This window comes from Schistocerca gregaria, chromosome 3, assembly GCF_023897955.1.
Source record: "Schistocerca gregaria isolate iqSchGreg1 chromosome 3, iqSchGreg1.2, whole genome shotgun sequence".
Lineage (NCBI taxonomy): Eukaryota > Metazoa > Arthropoda > Insecta > Orthoptera > Acrididae > Schistocerca > Schistocerca gregaria.
In genome coordinates this window covers 685,086,031-685,109,330 of record NC_064922.1, presented here as the reverse complement: position 1 = coordinate 685,109,330, position 23,300 = coordinate 685,086,031, and the positions used below count along the sequence as shown (strand labels likewise).

Below are 23,300 nucleotides of genomic sequence, written 5' to 3'. Positions count from 1 at the left end.
TTATATTGGTACACACCATATTACACGAAAAGATCTCGCTTTTTAAAGGTGTTTCTGTATGTTGCCTGTCTACATCTGTATGTGTAAAATATGCAGTAGGTATTCGCCAAATAATTTTTAAAAGAATAGCTGACAACTACACACCTGAAGCTTGGGTCTACGCTGTTCACGTGATTCGTTTCTAAGGCGCAACTCCTGGAGTTGCTGGGCCAGTAGCTCTTGATTTTCCAGCCACGACATATACGTCTCCGTCCAGCTAGAGCGCTTCGCCTCCAACGTGCCACCTCCATAGCTGTAGAAAAATCAGTATAAACGTCGGAGGATTGTTGCAATGACAATGCGAAGAATGTGTTTTATATTGACTAGTTAAATTAGAGACAGGTGTTATCCAGAAATAAAAGATCCCCTATCTCCTTAACTAATGCAATAGTTTGGCGTGCCACACGTTCCAACAACGCCCATACCTTTTACTGGCCGTCGTGTGGCAGTCGTTCACATGACGGGCAAGACAAGAGGTTTCAGCACAAATGAGGTATTTAGTTCATCGAGAACGGGGGCTTGGGGAACTCACCCTCTGAAATTGTGCGTTCGTTAGAGTTTCGGGAGGATACTGTTAAAGGGTCTATGAGATTCGACATTGTGGTCAGACTTGAGCTATCAGCATCAAATGCCACTATCAACGACAAATGGATTTGAGGGTAGTAGTCAGCTTGTAGCAACTGATAAACGAGTCATAGCACATCTTAACACCCATCAATTGGAAGTGGAACTATAGCCATACTATTCAGAACCAACTCTTCGCTATGAGTTAACAGATGTCACCGTCGTATCAAAGCATTATTGGTAACAACGCATTGCAAGATACATAGATTATCACGTTAGTCAAGAAGTTACTATTTGATGCCCGAAGGATGCAAAAACTTGTGCTGATGAACACCAATCTCGCGCTAAGAGCGTAATAAAGAACACATCGTCGAAGGACGATTTTGACAAGAGAGTAGAGTTTGGACATGTTATGAGTTCTATTTATGGAAAATATTTACGTGGGATGGTATTGGACACCAGTTACATCCGTCATCTTCTTCACAGTGGGACGATGCAGCTGATAGAGGAGCGTCAACTTCTATTTGGACCTCTAGGAGTACATCAATGGTGACTACGTTAACATAACCCTTTCATGAAGGTTGTACTTGCCCTGGATTCTGATTCTGCTGTGTTCAGGGATTTAGTTACAAGTGGTACTCGAAAGTATAGAACAGTGGACAATAGACTCGAAGACGGGGCTTTGCCCTCACATCGCTGTATCACATTTCCCTCATACCTGCTCATCACCAAGAATGTCTTCAGTAATATCGGAAACCTTTGGATTGTACATAGTGTAGTCCTTCCTTATCCATTGCATGATGTTCACTCTTTTCACTTAAATCAAATATGAAAGAGACTCTAGCTTGGTTGCTCATCAGTATACTTCAATAGAGTTCTATTTCTATTGCTCATTTGTATATTTTAATGGAGCTTTATTTCTGAGAATAACAGAGCAGTTGGAAGGAAAAAAAGTAATTCAGCAAACATGGTGTATAAAAGGGGAGCAACGAGCACTCTGGATCGATGTTGACCGTAAATCTTTGGTGACATAAATGCGTGACTTGAAGTGAGAGCAGTATTATTGTCTCCTCTCACTCATCTGATGTGAAACGTCGTCTAAATTTTTCGAGTAGAGAGGGGATGGGGTAAAAAGCGGATGGTCACTAAGTCCAAAGCCAGGATGACACTTGAAGACAAACTTTAAAAAAGGTTAATATTCGGCGCGCCACACGTTGCATTGCAGATGGAATCTCTGATGAATAATGGAATCTCTGCTGAATAATGTCACACTCCTCTCTCCAAGATTCTAATGTGATTCAACTCCACTTAATCAGTATGCACGTCTATGAATGGCCATCTTGTTTGTGTTGCCATTTCCAAATGTATTGTAAAGAATTCTAAATACATTTTATCAGAAGTGTGCTGATTGGTGTGGTGGTTTTTGGTCAATCAGTATAGTAATTCATACACACACTGTTGTAGTCCTACATATGATGTAGTGATAAAGGGTTTCACTTACGGTCTGCATGTGGTATGGGTAGTAATGTGTGGTCACCATGACACAATTCTCACAAGTTTTTGGGGCTAAGAAAAACTATAATCATAGTTAGAACTTACTATATCTTTTTCCTCCAAGATATGTTTTCTCGAAGGCAGAATCTCGCGCCGTCAACATTTAATGAAAAGTTCTCAGGTTTACAGCCGCGTCAAATGATTTAAAATACACGAGCTTTCCGCCAAACACTTCGTGGCGACTGTCAAGTGCTATGACAGGCAGTGGATGCTAGTATGCCCCTTATATAACATTAGCTGCTGTTGCTCGCGGCATCGCCCTGTGTGGACATACTTTGACGCGACGTTGAATGTGACCGCTTTAACCACGTGGACATTGGTGAGCTGCAGCTCAACCATGGGTGGGATCTAGCTATTGCGCGGTTGAAGAGAATACATCGAAAGCCGCGTCAAAGTATCCCCACACATGGCGATGCCATCACCAGCAGCAGCAAATGTATGTAAGGGGCATACTAACAGCCACTGCCTGTCATATCACTTGACTGTGAGCAAGGAGTGCTGGGCAGAAAGATCGTGTAATTTTAATCACTTGATGTACCTGGAAACCCGAGAGCTTTTTATTCATTTCTTTTCTCGTTTCTTTGTTCTACTTCAGTGTGTCTATCATGAGGAACTTCTTCATTAAGATATTAAGAAAATGATACGAAAAAAAGAGCGAGAGAGAAGAGAGAGAGAGAGAGGGGGGGGGGGCAGAGAAGCAATGTGTGGTTTACATATTTTTTGATTATTCGTTTTTAAAACAAAAAGCTATAAACTATTTTCTTACAAATGTGAAGTATCATCCTCCAATAGGCTACGCGTAATTAATTTCATAAAACTGTAGAAATTAGGATAATATAGTACTCTCACATTACATATGTATATATTTTTATTTTCAGGATTCACTCTCTACTCACAAGTTTGAAAAATGAACATGGTTCCTTTTCTCATGTTCTTCACTATGTTTTTGTGTCTTCAGTAATGAATGCCACTTAACCATTTTTGTGTGCATGTTGCTACAGATTACCGACTTACAAACATAATAATGTTTACTATAATTAAACAGTTGGCCAGTGTGTGAACAAAACGTCAAAAATATAGTATTTATTAACTATCAGTGATCTTAATGTTGTAAAAACGTGCGTGTACAGCTACTGATGAAAATGTGAAGTGGTTATTCAATGAGGACAAGAAGGGGGGTGATGAGTATAGGGGCAAGATGGGAACTTAGGTTAGTAATTTCACTTCATTTCTTATTGTTGTTGTTGTTGTCTTCAGTCCTGAGACTGGTTTGATGCAGCTCTCCATGCTACTCTATCCTGTGCAAGCTGCTTCATCTCCCAGTACCTACTGCAACCTACATCCTTCTGAATCTGCTTAGTGTACTCATCTCTCGGTCTCCCTCTACGATTTTTACCCTCCACGCTGCCCTCCAATGCTAAATTTGTGATCCCTTGATGCCTCAAAACATGTCCTACCAACCGATCCCTTCTTCTAGTCAAGTTGTGCCACAAACTTCTCTTCTCCCCAATCCTATTCAATACCTCCTCATTAGTTACGTGATCTATCCACCTTATCTTCAGTATTCTTCTTATTATAAAATGCAATAGCAAACTTCATGAATGTTTTTTACAATTACCGTCTCTAGCAGTTAAAATCGATGAACTCAGCACATGCGACGAGGCCAAGGAAATCTGTCTATAAAGTCATCGCCAATAGGATGTATACTTCTTATCGTTTTTGCAAACACTCACTTTATTTCTTATGTAAACTTTCATCATTCCTCTGTCCATGTACCGACACTTCCATACTACTTTCGTCTTTTATACAAGTTATGAATCAGGTATTCCTTACAAGACGATCCTTGATATTGTTTCTCTACCAAAGAAGATCTCAACCGTACCTGTTTACATATTAAATTTTGCTTTAATGGTGTTTGGCCTACTACTTATTTAAAATCGCAGTACAGTTACATGTTTTGCAAAATTAATTAATTGCACCTCAGTAATGACGATAGCTGCAATTATGTAATTACTCCTGATATTGGTCGTATGTCAATATTTTCAAAGGAACTTAATTGCGCAAGAGTTCAGAAAGTTTTCTATTGTCCGAAATCATTATTATTCCAAGTTTTGTGAGGAGTTATTAATCTTATCCAACTAATATGACATAACGACTGTTTTGAAACATACTTACTGTTATTTTTAGTCCTCTGCACTAACATTTACACCCACAATGTAGATATTTAATACGATTCGTAAGTGTTGCATTTGAAAAACATGTTACATTCTAAAATTATGGGAAACAATCTACTTACTTACCGTATATTATTAGACATCGATTTAGAATGCGAAAAGTATCGAACACCTAAACTGTCGACTATCTACACTGAATATTAAAGATAAGCCAACGGTACCATGTGTGACAATTAAAAAGAATCTTCTCTACAAAATAAGGAAATATAATATAAATACGTAAGTCTCACGATCGATAGTCGAATGCAGTTACTACATTTAGCTAATCTCTAATACTTAATCTCGACCAGTTCGTTTCACCTGCAGGCTTAGATTCTACCTCCACCTTCAACATCATTCAGTCACTCCTTTAGGTAAACACTTCAGCGTACCGCAAATTTCACTGTTGTCAGTTTTCAGGCTTAGTCACTTCTTGCCGCTGTGTTTTATGTGAGACCAACTACCCTCTGGATGTGCTTTAAATTCTGGCCTTTATCTATGCATAGTTTCGCAGTTGACTATAGTTGGAGTCGTGAACGATGGCGGGTCGAGGTCAGGCTTGTTCTGCGCAACCTACGTCACGTATTTTCCGACAGAGAATGAGCATTCAGTAGTATTAAGAGCGCTCTGCTATGAATGCTGTATCTAACGCGAACATTAAACGTGATCGTAGCGAGTTGTTCAGTGAATTTAGATTCCATTTGTTGCGATTTGTCATCAATGATTGTGCAAGTAAGTGATAAATTCTGCAGAAACAAGCGAGAGACATATTTTGCAGGAGGTACGCTTTCTTCAGGCGGAAAGCACGCGCATGCGCGTACCTTAATTGTCGCTTGGAATCGTCAACAATGTAATCCCCGTCTGTGCCTCGGCATTAGCAAACCGCCATCGTTTGTGGATAGGACTCTATAGTCCGATCACGAATGATGGCGGTTCTCGCAAGTCGAGGCAAGGGCGGGAATTGCATTGCTGCCGGTTCAAAGCGGCACTTGCGGTACCCACATACACGTGCTTTGTGCTTGATGGCTTGATAAAAGCGTCTATCCCGCAAATTATGTCTCTCGCTTGCTTGTGTAGAATTTGTGGCTCACCATCATCAGCCATGACAGCTCACAACAAATGGGATACCTCGGATTTTAATGATAATAACATACCTATTTTCTTGTGATTCCCAGTTCTACTTGTGGAGTTTTAAACTGTGTTGGGTGTTTTGTAGATAGTAGGTAGGACCAGTGTCACAATGGGCGCTTTTATGTGCATCATGTTTTCTCCAGCCGAACAGATCACTAGGTAATCAACGTGGGCTAGCCGGCCGAAAGCAACTGGAAAGCGTTCTGTGTAATTTTGCAGAATTTTTGCCATTTGAGGACCCTTATAATCCCCAACTCCCCTCACCTACCCTGATTACGTTCATAGCGACTGGCCAACAGCCTTGCTGCAGTGATAGGACCGGTCCCCATCAGTTCACCGAAGTTAAGGACTGTCGGGCTGGGCTAGCACTAGGATGGATGACCATCCGGTCTGCCGAGCACTGTTGGCAAGCGGGGTGCACTCAGCCCTTGTGAGGCAAACTGAGGAGCTTTTTGATTGAGAAGTAGCGGCTCCGGCCTCGGAAACTGACATACGGCCGGGAGAGCGGTGTGCTGACCACGTGCCCCTCCATATCCACATCCAGTGACGCCTATGTGCTGATTATGACACGACGGCCGGGCAGTACCGTTGGGCCTTCATGGCCTATTCTGGAGGAGTTTAGTTTTTTAATAGCCACTGCTGGTGGACAAGGCACGTTAGACCCGTTTGAGGCTACGACTGGTGCTGGTGTTTTTAAACCTCAAAAATGTAACACCACCGATCTGGCGTCAGACAGGTCAATCGGGACCGACCGACCAACTAGTCATCGTTTCCAAATGGTGTCATTTGCATGCCGTCTGGAGGGCTTGGGGCCTGCAAATGGTGTCATTTGGATGCCGTCTGGAGGGCCTGGGTCCTGAAAACCGCTCTCCCGGTCGTTGTCGGCTTTGCAGATCTTGGAGCCGCTACTTAGCAAGCAAGTAGCTCCTCAGCCGGCATCAGTGACAGACTGGACCTGCTCCAGTCGTTCGGCGAATAAAAAATCTCTGGCAGTACGGATAACTGAACCGAGGTTCTGTGCACGGCAATCAGCCATGCTGACTACTCAGATACGAAGGCAGATGTTTTCAAACCTACAGTGAGCATAAAAGCAGGACTTCCAATTTCTTTGGGTGCATTCTCACACTCAGATAAAAGGTAGCGAAACTGGGATCTCGCCGAAGATTTCTGTTTATGTGTTCCTGATTTCAAACTTTATGTTACTGAAGTATTGAAGGACAAAGTTATAAAATAGTTGGTATTGAAGTGTTGGCTAACAAGACACGTAAGCTTTCAAGCAGATGCTGGGAGACATACGGAGGAGTCGATCGAAATCTTCCTTGAAATGTGGATTGCATTTTTCCCATATCTTATGAACGATTTAAGCTGAGCAATACAGAGCCCTTAGCTACCTTTCTTTCCACCAATCCTTCCTGTGTGATACGTACAAACTGTAAGACAACTTGTAAAGAAGGTAAATGCGAATGAAATAATGAAAGAGGTGTGTTCCATGAATCTTTCAAATCACTTAATATTGCGTGTCTGATGGCTCCTCATATTTGGACCTTGGCAACTCAGTCATCCGACCACATCTTACAGCCACGATTAAAGCTTCAATAAACAACGAAAAGCCATGTTATAAATCCCAGCAGTGTTAAAATTAAGAACGAGTTAATAGACGCAAGTGAAGCAATGTGATCTGTGGAGAATTTCGCACACTTCTAGGTGATAACGCTGTCACCTGAGTCAGATAACGGATGTGAGAAAGTCTGAACAAAAGACCGATTAAAACTGAGGCCTTCCAGGTATCGACATATTAATAAATGGTAGTAGTTTAAAACAATTATTTCGCACATTATAACTAGGATATCGTTTGTACCTCCCGCTGTGCATGCTGGTGTACGATGGGACGATTGGTGGCAGCCTGTCAATGGGTGGTGCACCGTCATCTGCCAGGAGCTCGTCATCCAAGTCCTCCAGAGATGGCTGCCAGTCCTGCAGAGTGCTGGACCTCGATGGCGATCTGCTTCCTTCCAACTGTTCAGAATACCAAAAGAACATTGACATTAATAGCTCATAATTATGAAAATGCTAATTTCTGATGTAAATATTTAAGAGTTTTTTCTTCCTCAGAATCCTTTTTTTCATGGTAAAAGCTCCTTTCTTCACCTGCAGCTTTTTTTTATTCCAAGCAGTTTGATATTTTGTCATCATTTAAGACTGATTATGCCTTGCAGCGTTCAGTCTGAAGCATAGCCGCCTTATAAAATTCCTCCATGATCCCCTATTCAGTGTTAACATTGGTGCCTCTTCTGATGTTAAACCTATTACTTCAAAATCATTCTTAACTGAATCCAGGTAACTTCTCCTTGGTCTGCCCCGACTCCTCCTACCGTCTACTGCTGAACCCATGAGTCTCTTGGGTAACCTTGCTTCTCCCATGCGTGTAAAATGATCCCACCATCTAAGCCTGTTCGCCCTGACTGCTACATCTATAGAGATCATTCCTAGTTTTGTCTTTCATTTCCTCATTGTGGACACCCTCCTGCCATTGTTCCCATCTACTAGTACCTGCAATCATCCTAGCTACTTTCATATCCGTAACCTCAACCTTGTTGATAAGGTAACCTGAATCCACCCAGCTTTCGCTCCCATACAACAAAGTTGGTCGAAAGATTGAACGGTGCACAGATAACTTAGTCTTGTTACTGACTTCCTTCTTGCAGAAGAGAGTATATCGTAGCTGAGCGCCCACTGCATTTGCTTTGCTACACCTCGCTACCAGTTCTTTCACTATGTTGCCATCCTGTGAGAATATGCATCCTAAGTACTCGAAACTGTCCACCTGTTTTAACTTTGTTCCTCCTATTCGGCTCAATCCGTTTGTATTTCTTTCCCACTGACACTACTTTCGTTTTGGAGATGCTAATCTTCATACCACAGTCCTTTCATTTCTGATCTAGCTCTGAAATACACTCCTGGAAATGGAAAAAAGAACACATTGACACCGGTGTGTCAGACCCACCGTACTTGCTCCGGACACTGCGAGATGGCTGTACAAGCAATGATCACACGCACGGCACAGCGGACACACCAGGAACTGCGGTGTTGGCCGTCGAATGGCTCTAGCTGCGCAGCATTTGTGCACCGCTGCCGTCAGTGTCAGCCAGTTTGCCGTGGCATACGGAGCTCCATCGCAGTCTTTAACACTGGTAGCATGCCGCGACAGCGTGGACGTGAACCGTATGTGCAGTTGACGGACTTTGAGCGAGGGCGTATAGTGGGCATGCGGGAGGCCGGGTGGACGTACCGCCGAATTGCTCAACACGTGGGGCGTGAGGTCTCCACAGTACATCGATGTTGTTGCCAGTGGTCGGCGGAAGGTGCACGTGCCCGTCGACCTGGGACCGGACCGCAGCGACGCACGGATGCACGCCAAGACCATAGGATCCTACGCAGTGCCGTAGGGGATCGCACCGCCACTTCCCAGCAAATTAGGGACACTGTTGCTCCTGGGGTATCGGCGAGGACCATTCGCAACCGTCTCCATGAAGCTGGGCTACGGTCCCTCACACCGTTAGGCCGTCTTCCGCTCACGCCCCAACATCGTGCAGCCCGCCTCCAGTGGTGTCGCGACAGGCGTGAATGGAGGGACGAATGGAGACGTGTCGTCTTCAGCGATGAGAGTCGCTTCTGCCTTGGTGCCAATGATGGTCGTATGCGTGTTTGGCGCCGTGCAGGTGAGCGCCACAATCAGGACTGCATACGACCGAGGCACACAGGGCCAACACCCGGCATCATGGTGTGGGGAGCGATCTCCTACACTGGCCGTACACCTCTGGTGATCGTCGAGGGGACACTGAATAGTGCACGGTACATCCAAACCGTCATCGAACCCATCGTTCTACCATTCCTAGACCGGCAAGGGAACTTGCTGTTCCAACAGGACAATGCACGTCCGCATGTATCCCGTGCCACCCAACGTGCTCTAGAAGGTGTAAATCAACTACCCTGGCCAGCAAGAACTCCGGATCTGTCCCCCATTGAGCATGTTTGGGACTGGATGAAGCGTCGTCTCACGCGGTCTGCACGTCCAGCACGAACGCTGGTCCAACTGAGGCGCCAGGTGGAAATGGCATGGCAAGCCGTTCCACAGGACTACATCCAGCATCTCTACGATCGTCTCCATGGGAGAATAGCAGCCTGCTTTGCTGCGAAAGGTGGATATACACTGTACTAGTGCCGATATTGTGCATGCTCTGTTGCCTGTGTCTATGTGCCTGTGGTTCTGTCAGTGTGATGTATCTGATCCCAGGAACGTGTCAATAAAGTTTCCCCTTCCTGGGACAATGAATTCACGGTGTTCTTATTTCAATTTCCAGGAGTGTATTACTTCGCAAACTTTCAGTCGAATCTGCCATCACAACTAAGTCATCCGCATATGCAAGAATGCTTATTTTGTGTTCGCATATCTTGATCTCACCCAGCCAGTCTATTGTTTTCAACATATGATCCATAAATAATATGAACAACAGTGGAGACAGGTTGCAGCCTTCTCTTACCCCTGAAACTACTCTGACCCATGAACTCAATTTATCGTCAACTCTAACTGCTGCCTGACTATCGATGTAAAGACCTTTTATTGCTTGCAAACGTTTGCCTCCTATTCCATAATCTCGTAGAACAGACAATAACTTCCTCCTAGGAAGCCGGTCATATGCCTTTTCTAGATCTATAAAGCATAGATACAGTTCCCTGTTCCACTCATAACACTTTTCCATTATTTGCCGTAAGCTAAAGATCTGGTCCTGACAACCTCTAAGAGGCCTAAACCCCCACTGATTTTCATCCAATTGGTCCTCAACTAATACACGCACTTTCCTTTCAACAATACCTGAGAAGATTTTTGTGTTTATTTAAAAAATATATATATTTGTTTTTACAAATTCCTTTGTACAACGAGATGGATGAGGACTGGAATAAGTATGTAAGATTTTACAAATTGAATAAACCTGTGTGACAGATTTTATTTTAGTGTTAACACAGCTGTTTCGATTGTCGTTCCTGGGTTAATATCTTACGAGGTAAAAATGCACAATTTTGTACGGTTTATGTCACAAAATAGGGACCACGCACACGTGAGTAATACAGCGAAATGTTTAAGTACTTTTAGCATGTAGCAGGTAAAACTAACAGTTCTAAAGTATCAATTATGTAATCGACAACAATGAATATGCAGCCTAATTACACAAGGGTGGTTACTGAATATGTTCGATTATCCTGTCTCTTTCCATCTCCTCCTCCCCCTCTCTTGTCCATCACCTCTGCGTACTTCTCTTTCTATCCATCACCTCCTCTCCTTCTTTCCCCATTTCCTTTTGCCCCTCTCTCTCTCTATCTATTCCTTTTCGCTTTCTGTGTTCACTTCCTCCCACTCCTCTGCCCACCTCCTCTTTCCTCTCTCCCCACTTCCTTTGACCTTGAGGCTTATCAGTTGTTATTGGAAATTCAGATTCCGTAGTAGTATTCAAGTCATAGACTGATAAACCATAAATACAACATTTCGGCAACGTCTATGAACGTACGGTTGTGTCAAAATTTTGAAGCAATCGGTGAAGAACTTTCGTAGATCTAAGATTTTGAACGAGCGAACATTTACATTTTTTTATATAGGTTTTCTAAATGTGTTACTTGTTCTCAGCCCCTTTTACCTGCCAGGGAATCACTACACAGGTAAAGTCGATACTGGGTCTCATATATTTTAAGTAAAACTCCTAATTAATCATCCCAAACATTTTTTTTCAACGGTTCTCCGACATGTTTAGAAAATTAATAGACCATGGATCTGTGCCTGATGCATGGTCATAAAAATAAGAGACGCTTAACTACCTTTGACGTTCAGAGGTAGATTCTTCGTGTACCATCAAGTTTCGAGTCAAGTACTAATTTAACTTTTGGTAACGATTGTTTCAGATACCTACATGTTCAATAGGTGAAGTAACTTAATTATCTCAGAACAGAAACTAAATTTGAAAAATAACAGTCAAATCAATCAAAAAGATATGTAGAGAATTCTAGCAGTTTTATGGTGAGTTAGATTTCTTTTACTGATCCTTCTGACGATGTGCGGACAACTTTACGTTAATTGCAACAGCGGTTACGTATATAACTCACTACAAGAGTCGAAGTTTATTCTTCAATGTACGATTAAGACTCCCACTACAAAATATTGTTTGTTCCTTGGCTCATGTGGCTTCGATTGCTTTAGCTCTCTCGGTTGCCAATGAGAAGTTCTATACCTACATCTATATCTATACTCTATAAACCACCGCTAAGTGCATGGCAGAGGGTTTTGTTGAAATACAGCTGTCGATATATTGTGTTACTGGATTTATCGGAAACTTAGTATAACTCATAAAGACACGTGGCCACAGCGGGTACCGAAAAAAGGAAAATTTTACTATGGAAAACTGACTACTTACTTTTTCAGAAACTCCTAGCTATTTAAATGCCCCCTACTGTTCCTAAACGACATAGATACTTTAGTGGCCACCTAATAAATCTGTCATCCGTGTAGTTAATGCTCGACTTTTTCAATTTCTCGAGTCATTCCAGCATGAAGCAGAACCCGAAAGACGGGCAATATTGAAGGGCAGTTCACATCTGTGCCCTCTAGATGCTTCTTTCTTTCATAATGCCCATCCTCGAGATCTCCAACCCCCGCAATGGAGTTTGCAACCTCCAAAATAAGATACGTGTGGCTTTCCTAGCTTATATGTCATCATATTTTGTAATAGTGTAACGAATTCCTTTGACTTGCAGCAGACTTTAGAGACAGACGATATTGATGGATTCTTGACCACTTATACATAATACGTTGCAGGTGCTTATATTTTGAGTTCTCTGCGTAACCCGACGTGTAAATTCCTTGTAAATCTTTTTGAATGTTACACAGAACATCCTCTCTATGACTGAAAACACTGTTTGCAATCGAACTATAGCTATCATTTACTAAGGTATGTGCCGTCAAGTTGGGAAAAAAAGAAAAGAACTGTCTTCGACGTCACAGTAGCTGAAACACCCATAACAGCTATTTTTTACGAGATGAGGTATCTCTACACCCAGAAAACTTTTTAACTGACTCTACTACGCATATCTATAGATTTCGCTCCCAAAAAGTCCGACACAGAAATTTGACATTGGCAAATACGATCACGAGATTTGTTATCGAAAAACCGTTTTGATCGTATTGGTTGGGTTTATACCAGTTTACCGGCTTCGACTCTTGTGAGTTACCATCGTAATTTAGAAAATACAGAAAAGACAAAGTACAAAGTTACTGTTGAACATATAAAAATTAAAAAGTACATGATAAACAGAAGAACAAAAATATACTCAGTATCTTGTTACAAAATCTGCACGTCTTCAACGGGCCAATGAGCGCGTGAAGTCAGCGGTACTTGACTGTAGGCGTGTAGTGTTGTCCGACGAGTCACGATTTTGCCTCTTTTCAAATGAAGCAAAGCGCCAGGCGCATCGACGAACACACATAGTTAATAATAAAAATTGCTACTCACCAACTTTCCTTCTCTGTATATGGTGAGGAGCAACTTTCCTTCTCTGGTATTGTTACATTCCATCCTGGATTTTCCATTGTTTAATAATGAAAATTGTGACATTCCTCGTGTAATCTTGGGTGATGCGAATAAGTCAGTGATGTAGGATTTTTACACGAAGAAGCAGTACTGTGACTTGAACACCTTTTGTTTGTTGAGAATTCAGTATCACAGAATTCGAAAGAGCTGTTGGCAATAGGTTTATGGGTTTGGGTCACAGTTAAGAACACATCTTTCACTGCAGTATCTGGAAATACTCCTATCTAGTATTTCAAGGCAACAACATTTGTTTCTAAAATCAAACTATTGATTACTGTAAAATCTCTGCAGTTAACAGCTGCAGCATTGCTATATACTGAAACCTTTCGCTGTACCTGCTGTCCTGTCTGGCTTGTCACTGTAGATACTGAATGATGGCTGGGCGAACTCAGACGCACAGTGCTCAAGAAGGCTTCGTCTTCCGCAGTAGGCGACTGCTGTCCGGGGACGTCGTCCTCCAGCCGAGTTACGTGCAGCTGCTGGTGGTTCTGCAGCCAGGAAGCGTACGTGTGCGTCCAGCTACTGCGTTTCGTCGGCGTCGCTATGCCACTGGAACACACAGGGGGGAATAAGTCACTGCCACCTTACACAGAGACTATATATTTGTTCCATGTGCTGATCAAATCTACTACAGAACTGATAACGGGTAAACAGGGGACGACATTAAGCCGACAAGAAAATTCTTCGTCTTAGAAACCTACGCTCTCTCAAGAGGACCATTACATATGTAAAGGAATTTCAGTAGTTGAATGAGCTTGAATGTGAAATCTTTTTCTTGCTTGTGCTATGGTCATTCAATAAATAATGCTTCACAATTTTTCTCAATATACAGGGTGGTACATTGATCGTGACGGGGTCAAATATCTCACGAAATAAGCGTCAAACGAAAAAACTACAACAAACGAAACTTGTCTAGCTTGGAGCGGGAAACCAGATGCCGCTATGGTTGGTCTGCTAGATGACGCTGCCATAGGTCAAACGGATATCAACTGTGTTTTTTTAAAATAGGAACACCCATTTTTATTGCATATTCATGTAGTACGTAAAGGGATATGAATGTTTTAGGTGGACCACTTTTTTCGCTTTGTGATAGCTGGCGCTGTAATAGTCACAAACACATGGCTCACAATTTTAGACGAACAGCTGGTAACAGGTAAGTTTTTAAATTAAAATAAAGAACGTATGTACCGTACGTTTGAACATTTTATTTCGGTTGTTCTAATGTGATACATGTACCTTTTTGAAGTTATGATTTCTGAGAACGCACGCTGTTACAGCGTGATTACCTGTAAATACCACATTAATGCAATAAATGCTCAAAATGATGTCCGTCAACCTCAATGCATTTGGCAATACGTGTTACGACATTCTTCTCAAAAGTGAGTAGTTCGCCTTCCGTAATGTTCGTACATGCATTGACAATGCGCTGACGCATGTTGTCAGGCGTTGTCGGTGGATCACGATAGCCAATATTCTTCAACTTTCCCCACAGAAAGAAATCTTGGGACATCAGATCCGGTGTACGTGCGGGCCATGGTACGGTGCTTCGACGACTAATCCACCTGTCAAGAAATATGCTATTCAATACCGCTTCAACCTCACGCGAGCTATGTGCCGGACATCCATCATGTTGGAAGTACATCGCCATTCTGTCATGCAGTGAAACATCTTGTAGTAACATTGGTAGAACATCATGTAGGAAATCAGCATACATTGCACCATTTAGGTTGCCATCAATAAAATGGGGGCCAAGTATCCTTCTTCCCATATTGCCGCACCATACATTAACCCGCCAAGGTCGCTGATGTTCCACTTGTCGCAGCCATCGTGGATTTTCCGTGGCCCAATAGTGCTTATTACGCCGGTTTACGTTACCGCTGTTGGTGAATGACGCTTCGTCGCTAAATAGAACGCATGCAAAAAAATAGTCATCGTCCCGTAATTTCTCTTGTGCCCAGTGGTAGAGCTGTACACGACGTTCAAAGTCGTAGCCATTCAATTCCTGGTGCATTGAAATATGGTATGGGTGCAATCTATGTTGGTGTAGCATTCTCAACACCGACGTTTTTGAGATTCCCTATTCTCGCGCAATTTGTCTGCTACTGATGTGCGGATTAGCCGAGACAGCAGCTAAAACACCTACTTGGGCATCATCACTTGTTGCAGGTCGTGGCTGACATTTCACATGTGGCTGAACACTTCCTGTGTCCTTAAATAACGTAACTACCCGGCGAACGGTGCGGATCCTTGCATGATGTCGTCCAGGATACCGAGCAGCATACATAGCACACGCCCGTTGGGCATTTTGATCACAATAGCCATACATCAACACGATATCGACCTTTTCCGCAATTGGTAAACGGTCCATTTTAACACAGGTAACGTAACACGAAGCAAATACCGTCCGCACTGGCGGAATGCTACGTGATGCCACGTACCTATACGTTTGTGACTACTACAGCGCCATCTATCACAAAGTGAAAAAGTGGTCCAACTAAAACATTAATATTTCTTTACGTACTACACGAATGTGTAATACAAAAAAGGGTTCCTATTTTAAAAAAAAAACTTAGTTGATATCCGTTTGACGTATGGCAGCGCTATCTAGCGGGCCAATCATAGCGCTATCTGGTTTCCCCCTTCAAGCTAGACGAGTTTCGTTCTTTGTAGTTTTCTCGCTTGATGCTTATTTCGTGAGATATTTGGCCCGGTAACTATCGATGGACCACCCTGTATAGTTATTCTTAAGATACATAGTTCCCTGACAATGCCAGTAAACGATTCTTTTACATGTATTATTCATCACGTTCTATGGCCTTACGCCAGCGTTAGATAAGAGTATGTATTTCCCGTTGGTAAAAGCTCTTGTCGTGTGCTCATAGCCACGTTTCCACTGCATGAATCATTTTCAAAGTGTGTCCCTGGGGAATATGGCCCAAACAGATGGAATTCCGAGGGCGATAGGTCTGGGCTGTAGGATGCCTGAGGTAATAATGTCCAACACAATTTGGCGGTAGGTTGCTGCGTTCTGAGACTTGTGTGTGAACGTGCTTTATCCTGTTGGTACAAGATTTCTTTTGGATTGTTGTCAGACAGAACACGGTTTATGAGTTTAAAATCATATCTATCTTACAGGGGTGACTTTGTTCAGAGTATTGACATATGTCTCTGAATTAATAGTTGACCCTTTTGGCATCACATCCACCACGAGAATGACACTACCACTACCCCAAAAGACTGTCATCATGACTCTGAATCTGAGGGAACTACCTTGAATTCTTATATTTTGGTGATGCCTCATAAGTGACTGCCTTTTTGCTTCCGGCTCAAAGTGATGCACACATCTTTCGTCACCTGTCCTTGACAGAAAGATCATTCCATTAGCCTTAAATTACCCCAAAAGATAAAATGAAATAGATTTTTTTTCTTTTGTGAGTATTCGTGGAAACCACAGTGAACACATCCTCAATATCCAAGAGCCTCAGTCAAGATCACCGATAACTGTAGAGCCAATTGCCGAGTTGTGATGCTCCCGTATGCACGTATAATGGAATCCACATGATTCACCATGTCGGGAGCTGTGGCGATGACAGGACGTCCCGAACGTGGACGATCATGGATTTTAGTCTCTGCACTTCCTAACACTTTAAGTCTCCTTAATCATTGTCCAACAGCACTGTTATCGACTGCATCTTTACCATATACGGCACACAATCGTTTTCAGATGTTCACCACGTTTTCTTTTTCCGCAGCCAAGAATTCAGTTACAGCTCATCGTTTGTAACGAGTTCGTTGACTACGGATCTCCCATCTATCGGAATCCGAAGCTTCGTAACCGTGTAGAAGAAAGATTACAGTTGAAGCGCTAAAGCGACGTTTCCACATACAGGACGGCCAGAAACAGTCTCAAAACCGTGTAAGTGTTTTGCGGGTAAGAGTATGCTGAGAAATAGTTGTTCAGAAAAAAATTTGATACGTTGTGACGTTTTCGAGTTATTTAGTATTGAAGTTACCTTCTCACGCGCGCAAATTCTGCAGCTCGCTAGCGGCGGTTTCGCCAAACGTGTTCTTCATTTCGTTTCCCCGTACCGAATAGTCGTAGCTTTTGCTCTCCTAATCAAAAATTATCACCTGCGAGAAAGGCACATTTTAAGTGTGGACGAGCATTTCAGCAAGGTGTATCTAAAGGACCCACTAAAGACTGTGCATTGCCATGTTCTAGGGCATGCAAGTGCCTGAATTTTCTTTCGTAACGACCTAACTGGCGAACTTTTAATGCTAAATAACTCGGAAACGGCGCAGTGTACAGATTTTTTTAAACAATTATTTCTCAGCGCAACCTCCCCTGCAACACCCTTACAAACTTTTCAGACTGTTGCTAGTTACCTTATACGTATTAACAGCTGTAAAAAATTGATAGATTGTTCATTAAATGATCCTCGTACAACATTTTTAACTTGTTTAGGGATAATTTTATGTCTTACAAAAGGCATTAGATATTGGATGTACTACTTGATTAAACGGAAAATTTTAAGATAAAAGGGATCTGCTACATTACGTTTATTCAAACAGTTTACAGATATCCGCGTTTTCAACTACAGACGAAACATTTATCATATATAAGAAACACATGTTATATACAGAATAAAAACGCAGACAGGTAAGCGCATCGGACAGTAGAATAGTCACCCCTAAAACATATCACGCTAACGCCGTGTAACAGTGCTTCTAATTTTGATACTGATCTCAGTTCGGTGAGGGAAGAATTCACAAGTCACTTCACATATGCCATATCCAACTGAAACCACTCATTGATGATTAGATCCCACATAACTACCAAACTGATGGGATGCTACTGCTAAGTTTCACCTGCTGTTAGAAACGGTTATAGAAAATTTTCTACACGAATAAGATAGGGTGATTTAGCGGGCCAGCAGAGGTGCGATAGTGTGCCTGAGTGGTTCATCCATCAAACCAGGAATGTATGCATGCAGCTCTGTAAACACAGCGTTGTCGTTTTGGAAGACGAATGTATCCACAGCATACTCATCGTGAAGGTAAAGAGCAACAATAGGACACCAAGAATGTTGAAATAAACACCGTTGCAACCTTAATGAGTGGATCAAGTACCAGAAACACCTACAAAACTCGGAAACTGGTTGAGCAGGACCTGCATTCACTGACAACACCAACTCCTGTCTGGTTTGGAACCGATTTTCATTAATAACACTGTTCTACAAAAAATAACTTTTTTATGTTTCTGAAAAAATACGTTTTGATCCTAGTTGTACTTTGAGCGCTGAATTCAAAACTGTTTTTAGTTTTTTCCTCTCAGTGATAATTTATGAGTAATCGAAATTTTATTTCTCTTTTCTGTTTCTGATATAGTGCAGTAAACATGAGGTGAAATTCGATAAATAAATTCACGTTTTTATGATATTATAAGTTCATCACATTAACGGAGGGTGGGATCTAACATATAACACAGTAATCTTTTGGTATACGCTTTGTAGCATTTATTTGACGTGAGAAAATACAGAAAATTTACAAAAATGATCCACTGTATTGCAGTGCATATCACTTTTTTCTGTTGTATTGTGAATCTTTCTTCTCTCGAATGATATTCCAGCAATAATCTGCTAACATAGAAGCTACCCCCTGCCCTTCATAACTCCTTTCTATGGTAGGAATGTCTTTATGGAATAATTCGCCATGTTTATGCCATACGTCACTACAACTCGCTGTGAAGTAGTGCAGATGGGAGTGCATCATATGCACCTCAGATCTTGATATGCTTTGATCATGTCATTCAGCTTTGCTTTGTAGTTAATAGCTCTTCTTTTTCAGAGGAAGATTTCTACCACCATCTTGAAACAGTCCCATGCTGTCTTTTCTTTGTCAGTTAAACGTGCTTCAAAATTTCCATCTTTCTGCAGCTCCCTGATTTGTGGAGCCACAACTACTCCTTCCTTTATTTTTGCAGCGGAAAGATTGGGGAACCTGGTAGCTGGATATGAAACCCACTGCCTGTTGGATCCATAGCCTTTACGAATTGTTTCATTAGGCTAAGTGTGGTGTGAATCGGTGGAAGTAGTGTATCTTCAGGAGCTACCAGACTTTCACGCTGTACATTCTTTTCGCCAACTTTCCATCTCCGCCTAGGCCATTTCTTTTTCACGTAATGAGAATTTCTGTCTCGATTATCTCACTAGAAAAGAAAACAGGCATACTTCGTGTAGCCTTGTTGCATTCCCAGTAGGCCCTACTTAGCAATTACTTTGAAATCTGCACATGTTTTCCATTTGTATTCATTGTATTCTACTGAATTTAACATCCTTTGTACGAATTCGCAATTCTCTTTGGTCAAGCTGGCGTAAGCTACTGGAACAGAGGGTATTTTATTTCCATTATCTAGCAAAAGAGCCTTGAGACTTGTTTTCGACGCTTCTATGAAAAGTCTCCACTCCTGTGAAATGTAGGTGAAGTACAACACTTTCATTAGGCCAGCAACATCACTGCAAAATGTCAGTGCTCTGGCTGTTGCAAAATAGGAAATAAAGGCATGTTCTCTGTGCCTGAACACACTGGTTTAGTCCTCTGGTGGAGTAGATTATACTCTTGTAATCTTGAACCAAGCAGTTGCTCGTTTTGTTTACTTAGTCCTAGATCACGTACTAAATCATTTAAAACCGCTTGTGTTAACAAATGTGGCTATGACTCACTTGTGCAGTGATATAAAGCATCATCATCTGTGATTTCTTCAGTACCACTTACTTCACTGTCACTCCGAATTTGACCTGGAGCTCTTGAAGGTACTGGAAGACTGTCATAATGTTGCACTTGCATCATCTCAATATCGACTGCACTGATTACATACGAATAGCAGCACATACACACCACAAACAGTTGTAATACACCACTTCACTGCTATGACGTATGTCGGCGGCGGGGGATCGTGACCACCTTCACAGCGACCAGATCTGGGTAAACAGTGGGTCTCCTCGATTTTTTGTTTGTAAAACCCTGAATTTTTGTTAGACAGAAATAACAATTAGTAACGTGGTCCTCGGGCTCTCTCCACAGCATGGCCACAGCGAACATTGTCTTTACCTTTCCACTGCCGAATTAATTTGCAGTAACATGAAGCACAACAGAAATTTGGTGCCCATTCTTTATCTTGATCTCCTACTTCTACTACAAAGTAATCTTTATATGCTTTCTTTATGACTGTTAAATTTTTGACAAAGGTGAACTTCCAACAGACATAGCAGAAATTGTCTGGCTCATATCGACATCCACGACGACGCGGTATTTCTGAAAATTTAAAAATACCTCTTCAGTAATACACCTGTACTACATTAATACTAGAGAACTAGAGAAAAGCTTATATGTAAAAACTAGCAGTCAACTTACTTTCAGCACCAGGCTAAATCGCTAAATCAGTTTAAACACAGGAACTTATAAGTTCAACTGTGCTTGGAAATATGACAGAGATGGTTACTTGTCAGCCAAAACACCGAATCGTTAAGATTTATACAAATTACGGCTAACACCACTGTTGTAAACTCCTGCCTCTGGGAAGCGTGAAGGTTTACTGCCGAGGCAGCGACCGGCTGTCGCCCTTCGAGTTAATGAGCTATTCAGGTGGTCGTAATGACATAGGTATGGCAGGGGATAACCCAATGACGTCTGATTCTTTCCACGTGCGGTTGAACAAGAAATTGTCACTTTCCATCAGTACTGGATGCGGCATTTTTTTATAAAGTATCCCTGACAACAATATTGTGTTTACATATTTCAATTTCTCACAGTAAACAGGTTTAGGAGCACACATTTTAATATCAGAAATAGAGCCCCTGCCGAACAGTGTAATGCGTGACACTCATCACTGGTTCCTGTCGCTTAGGAAGTTCTTAAGACCACTCATCATATGTCATATTACATGGCTGCGCGTGGTACACCGCCCTTTGTAGAGTCGTCACTGCGTCCTTGTTGATACACTAACAAATAAAACAACTTTATTCATGGAGTGGTCATGGGAATATCCAAACACGACGTTCCTTTCTGCCATTCTGTAACGTCTCAATATCGACTGCAATGATTACATACGAAAAGCAGCACACACACACCACAAACAGTTGTAACACATCACTTCACTGCCATGACGTATGTCGGCGGCGGTAGATCACGTGACCACCTTCACATTGACCAGCGTTCTCTTTTAAGGGAGTGACTAATATTTTGTGCATTCTAATTATTACGAAAATGCAAAGACATTAATTTGTTCTTAACTTATGAAATTACATAACACATGGTAGAAAATGTCACTGTCATCCATACCTCCAAATTTTCTCGCACGCACTTGAACACATATGGTGCGGCTGCAAAAAGTTGTGTGATACTTATTCCAAGGTCATGTGTACTGATGACCATGAAGTTTGTGTAACAAATAACTTTTGTTTTATACGAGGGCTATTTCGTTTTGTAGGCTTAAGGTGCGCTCGGTCAAAACATGGAAACCACAGTGAAAATTCTATGAAGCTTTCCACAGTGTCTCTAGTGCGCCCTTCGATGGCGTCACGTCACACTTTTCAGTTTTAAGCGCATAGCGAGCACGTAAAGATGCCTAGATAATAGTGTCGCCCGCGAAGTATGAGTGCCTGCCGAGACATTTCGCCCGATGCCATACACCCCACACAGCTGTCATACTTTTCCTCGTTCATGGCAATTCTCAGTCGCACTCTGCAGGGATAATCAAGATGCTCCTGCAGCGTTTTCGATGGGAAGTGTTCGATCACCCACTATACAGCCCGTAATTGGCTCCCCCTGAGTTTCGTGTCTGCTCTTACGAATCTCTGGCTATGGAGGTAACATTCTGGCACAGACAGCGAGTTTCAGACCAGCGTAGAGACCGGACGGAAAGCTTAGGAGGCTGTTGTTTATGGCAAGGGTATTGGAAAGTTGGTACAATGCTACGACAAATGTCTAAGTCGCAGCGGCGAATATTTAGAGAAGTAGCTGGAAAGTGTAGCTGTTGTTGTTGTTGTTGCCTTCAGTCCTGAGACTGGTTTGATGCAGGTCTCCATGCTACTCTATCCTGTGCAAGCTGCTTCATCTCCCAGTATGTACTGCAACCTACATCCTTCTGAATCTGCTTAGTGTATTCATCTCTTGGTCTCCCTCTACGGTTTTTACCCTCCACGCTGCCTCCAATAGTAAATTGGCGATCCCTTGATGCCTCAGAACATGTCCTACCAACCGATCCTTTCTTCTAGTCAAGTTGTGCCACAAACTCTTCTTCTCCCCAATTCTCTTCAATACCCCCTCATTAGTTATGTGATCTACCCATCTAATCTTCAGCATTCTTCTGTAGCGCCACAAAGGTGTAGCTAACTGTTATAAATACAATATTTCTGATATTCACAGTGGTTTCCATTTCGTGACCAATCGGACTTTAATAAACGAATCGCCTTCTTAAAAGTATCCAGATTTGTCACGAATTTGGGAATGACAGAAGCTGGAACTAACTAGTAGAATGAATAAAGTTCCATGTTAAAATAACAGCCTGGTAGAAATTATCTCGTTCTTCAAATTTATCGAGGCTGTGGCGCCCACTCAGAAGAAGACAATCAATATGAAATAGTAGGCAGTGATATCTTGATTCGAAACAGAACCTGCGAGACATGTGAAAGAGGTACCTGCTATGTTTGCTGCTGTGGGCTGAAGAGGTATCTGATTTTGTTGCCGTCGGTAGCCGCTGTTTCGATGGCCCGTCTTCGGGCGGCAGTAACTGGTCGCCGCTGCCTTCCGGTAGAGGCTGCAGGCGGCTGGTCCTGATCACACTCGACGGCGACCCGCCCGCTTTCTTCTGCAAGCTCTGTACAATAAAACATTCGGATTGCCTTATCATTATTTTAAATACACGTCACGAAAAACAGCATAGAGTTCCTTATTTGTTGACAGATTCCTTGCACATGCTGCTGAACAGGTCTGCTAAGCAGAGTCAACAGTGTCAGCTATTTATTCTCGGCCATAATGGCTATGTTTGTGAAACGTGACTGTGTGGGATAATTATTTATTTCTAATTTCTGACAAAATACAATGTGCAATAGTGCAATGTTAATCAACAGCTCCGCCATTACACCAGTGATGCAGGTGAAGCAGC

General features: G+C 42.3%; 1 protein-coding gene across 1 annotated transcript in view; it reads right to left on the bottom strand.

Annotated features, from left to right (window-relative positions):
• LOC126355560 (mucin-5AC-like) overlaps positions 1-23,300 on the bottom strand; it is a 95,674-nt gene that overhangs the window by 63,864 nt on the left and 8,510 nt on the right. Inside the window, exons 2-5 of the mRNA XM_050005921.1 lie at positions 22,834-23,012; positions 13,471-13,684; positions 7,360-7,517; positions 145-292 (exon numbers count right to left, since the gene is read on the bottom strand). Coding sequence (XP_049861878.1) covers positions 145-292; positions 7,360-7,517; positions 13,471-13,684; positions 22,834-23,012 — 699 coding nt within the window. The remainder of the gene's footprint in view (positions 1-144; positions 293-7,359; positions 7,518-13,470; positions 13,685-22,833; positions 23,013-23,300) is intronic.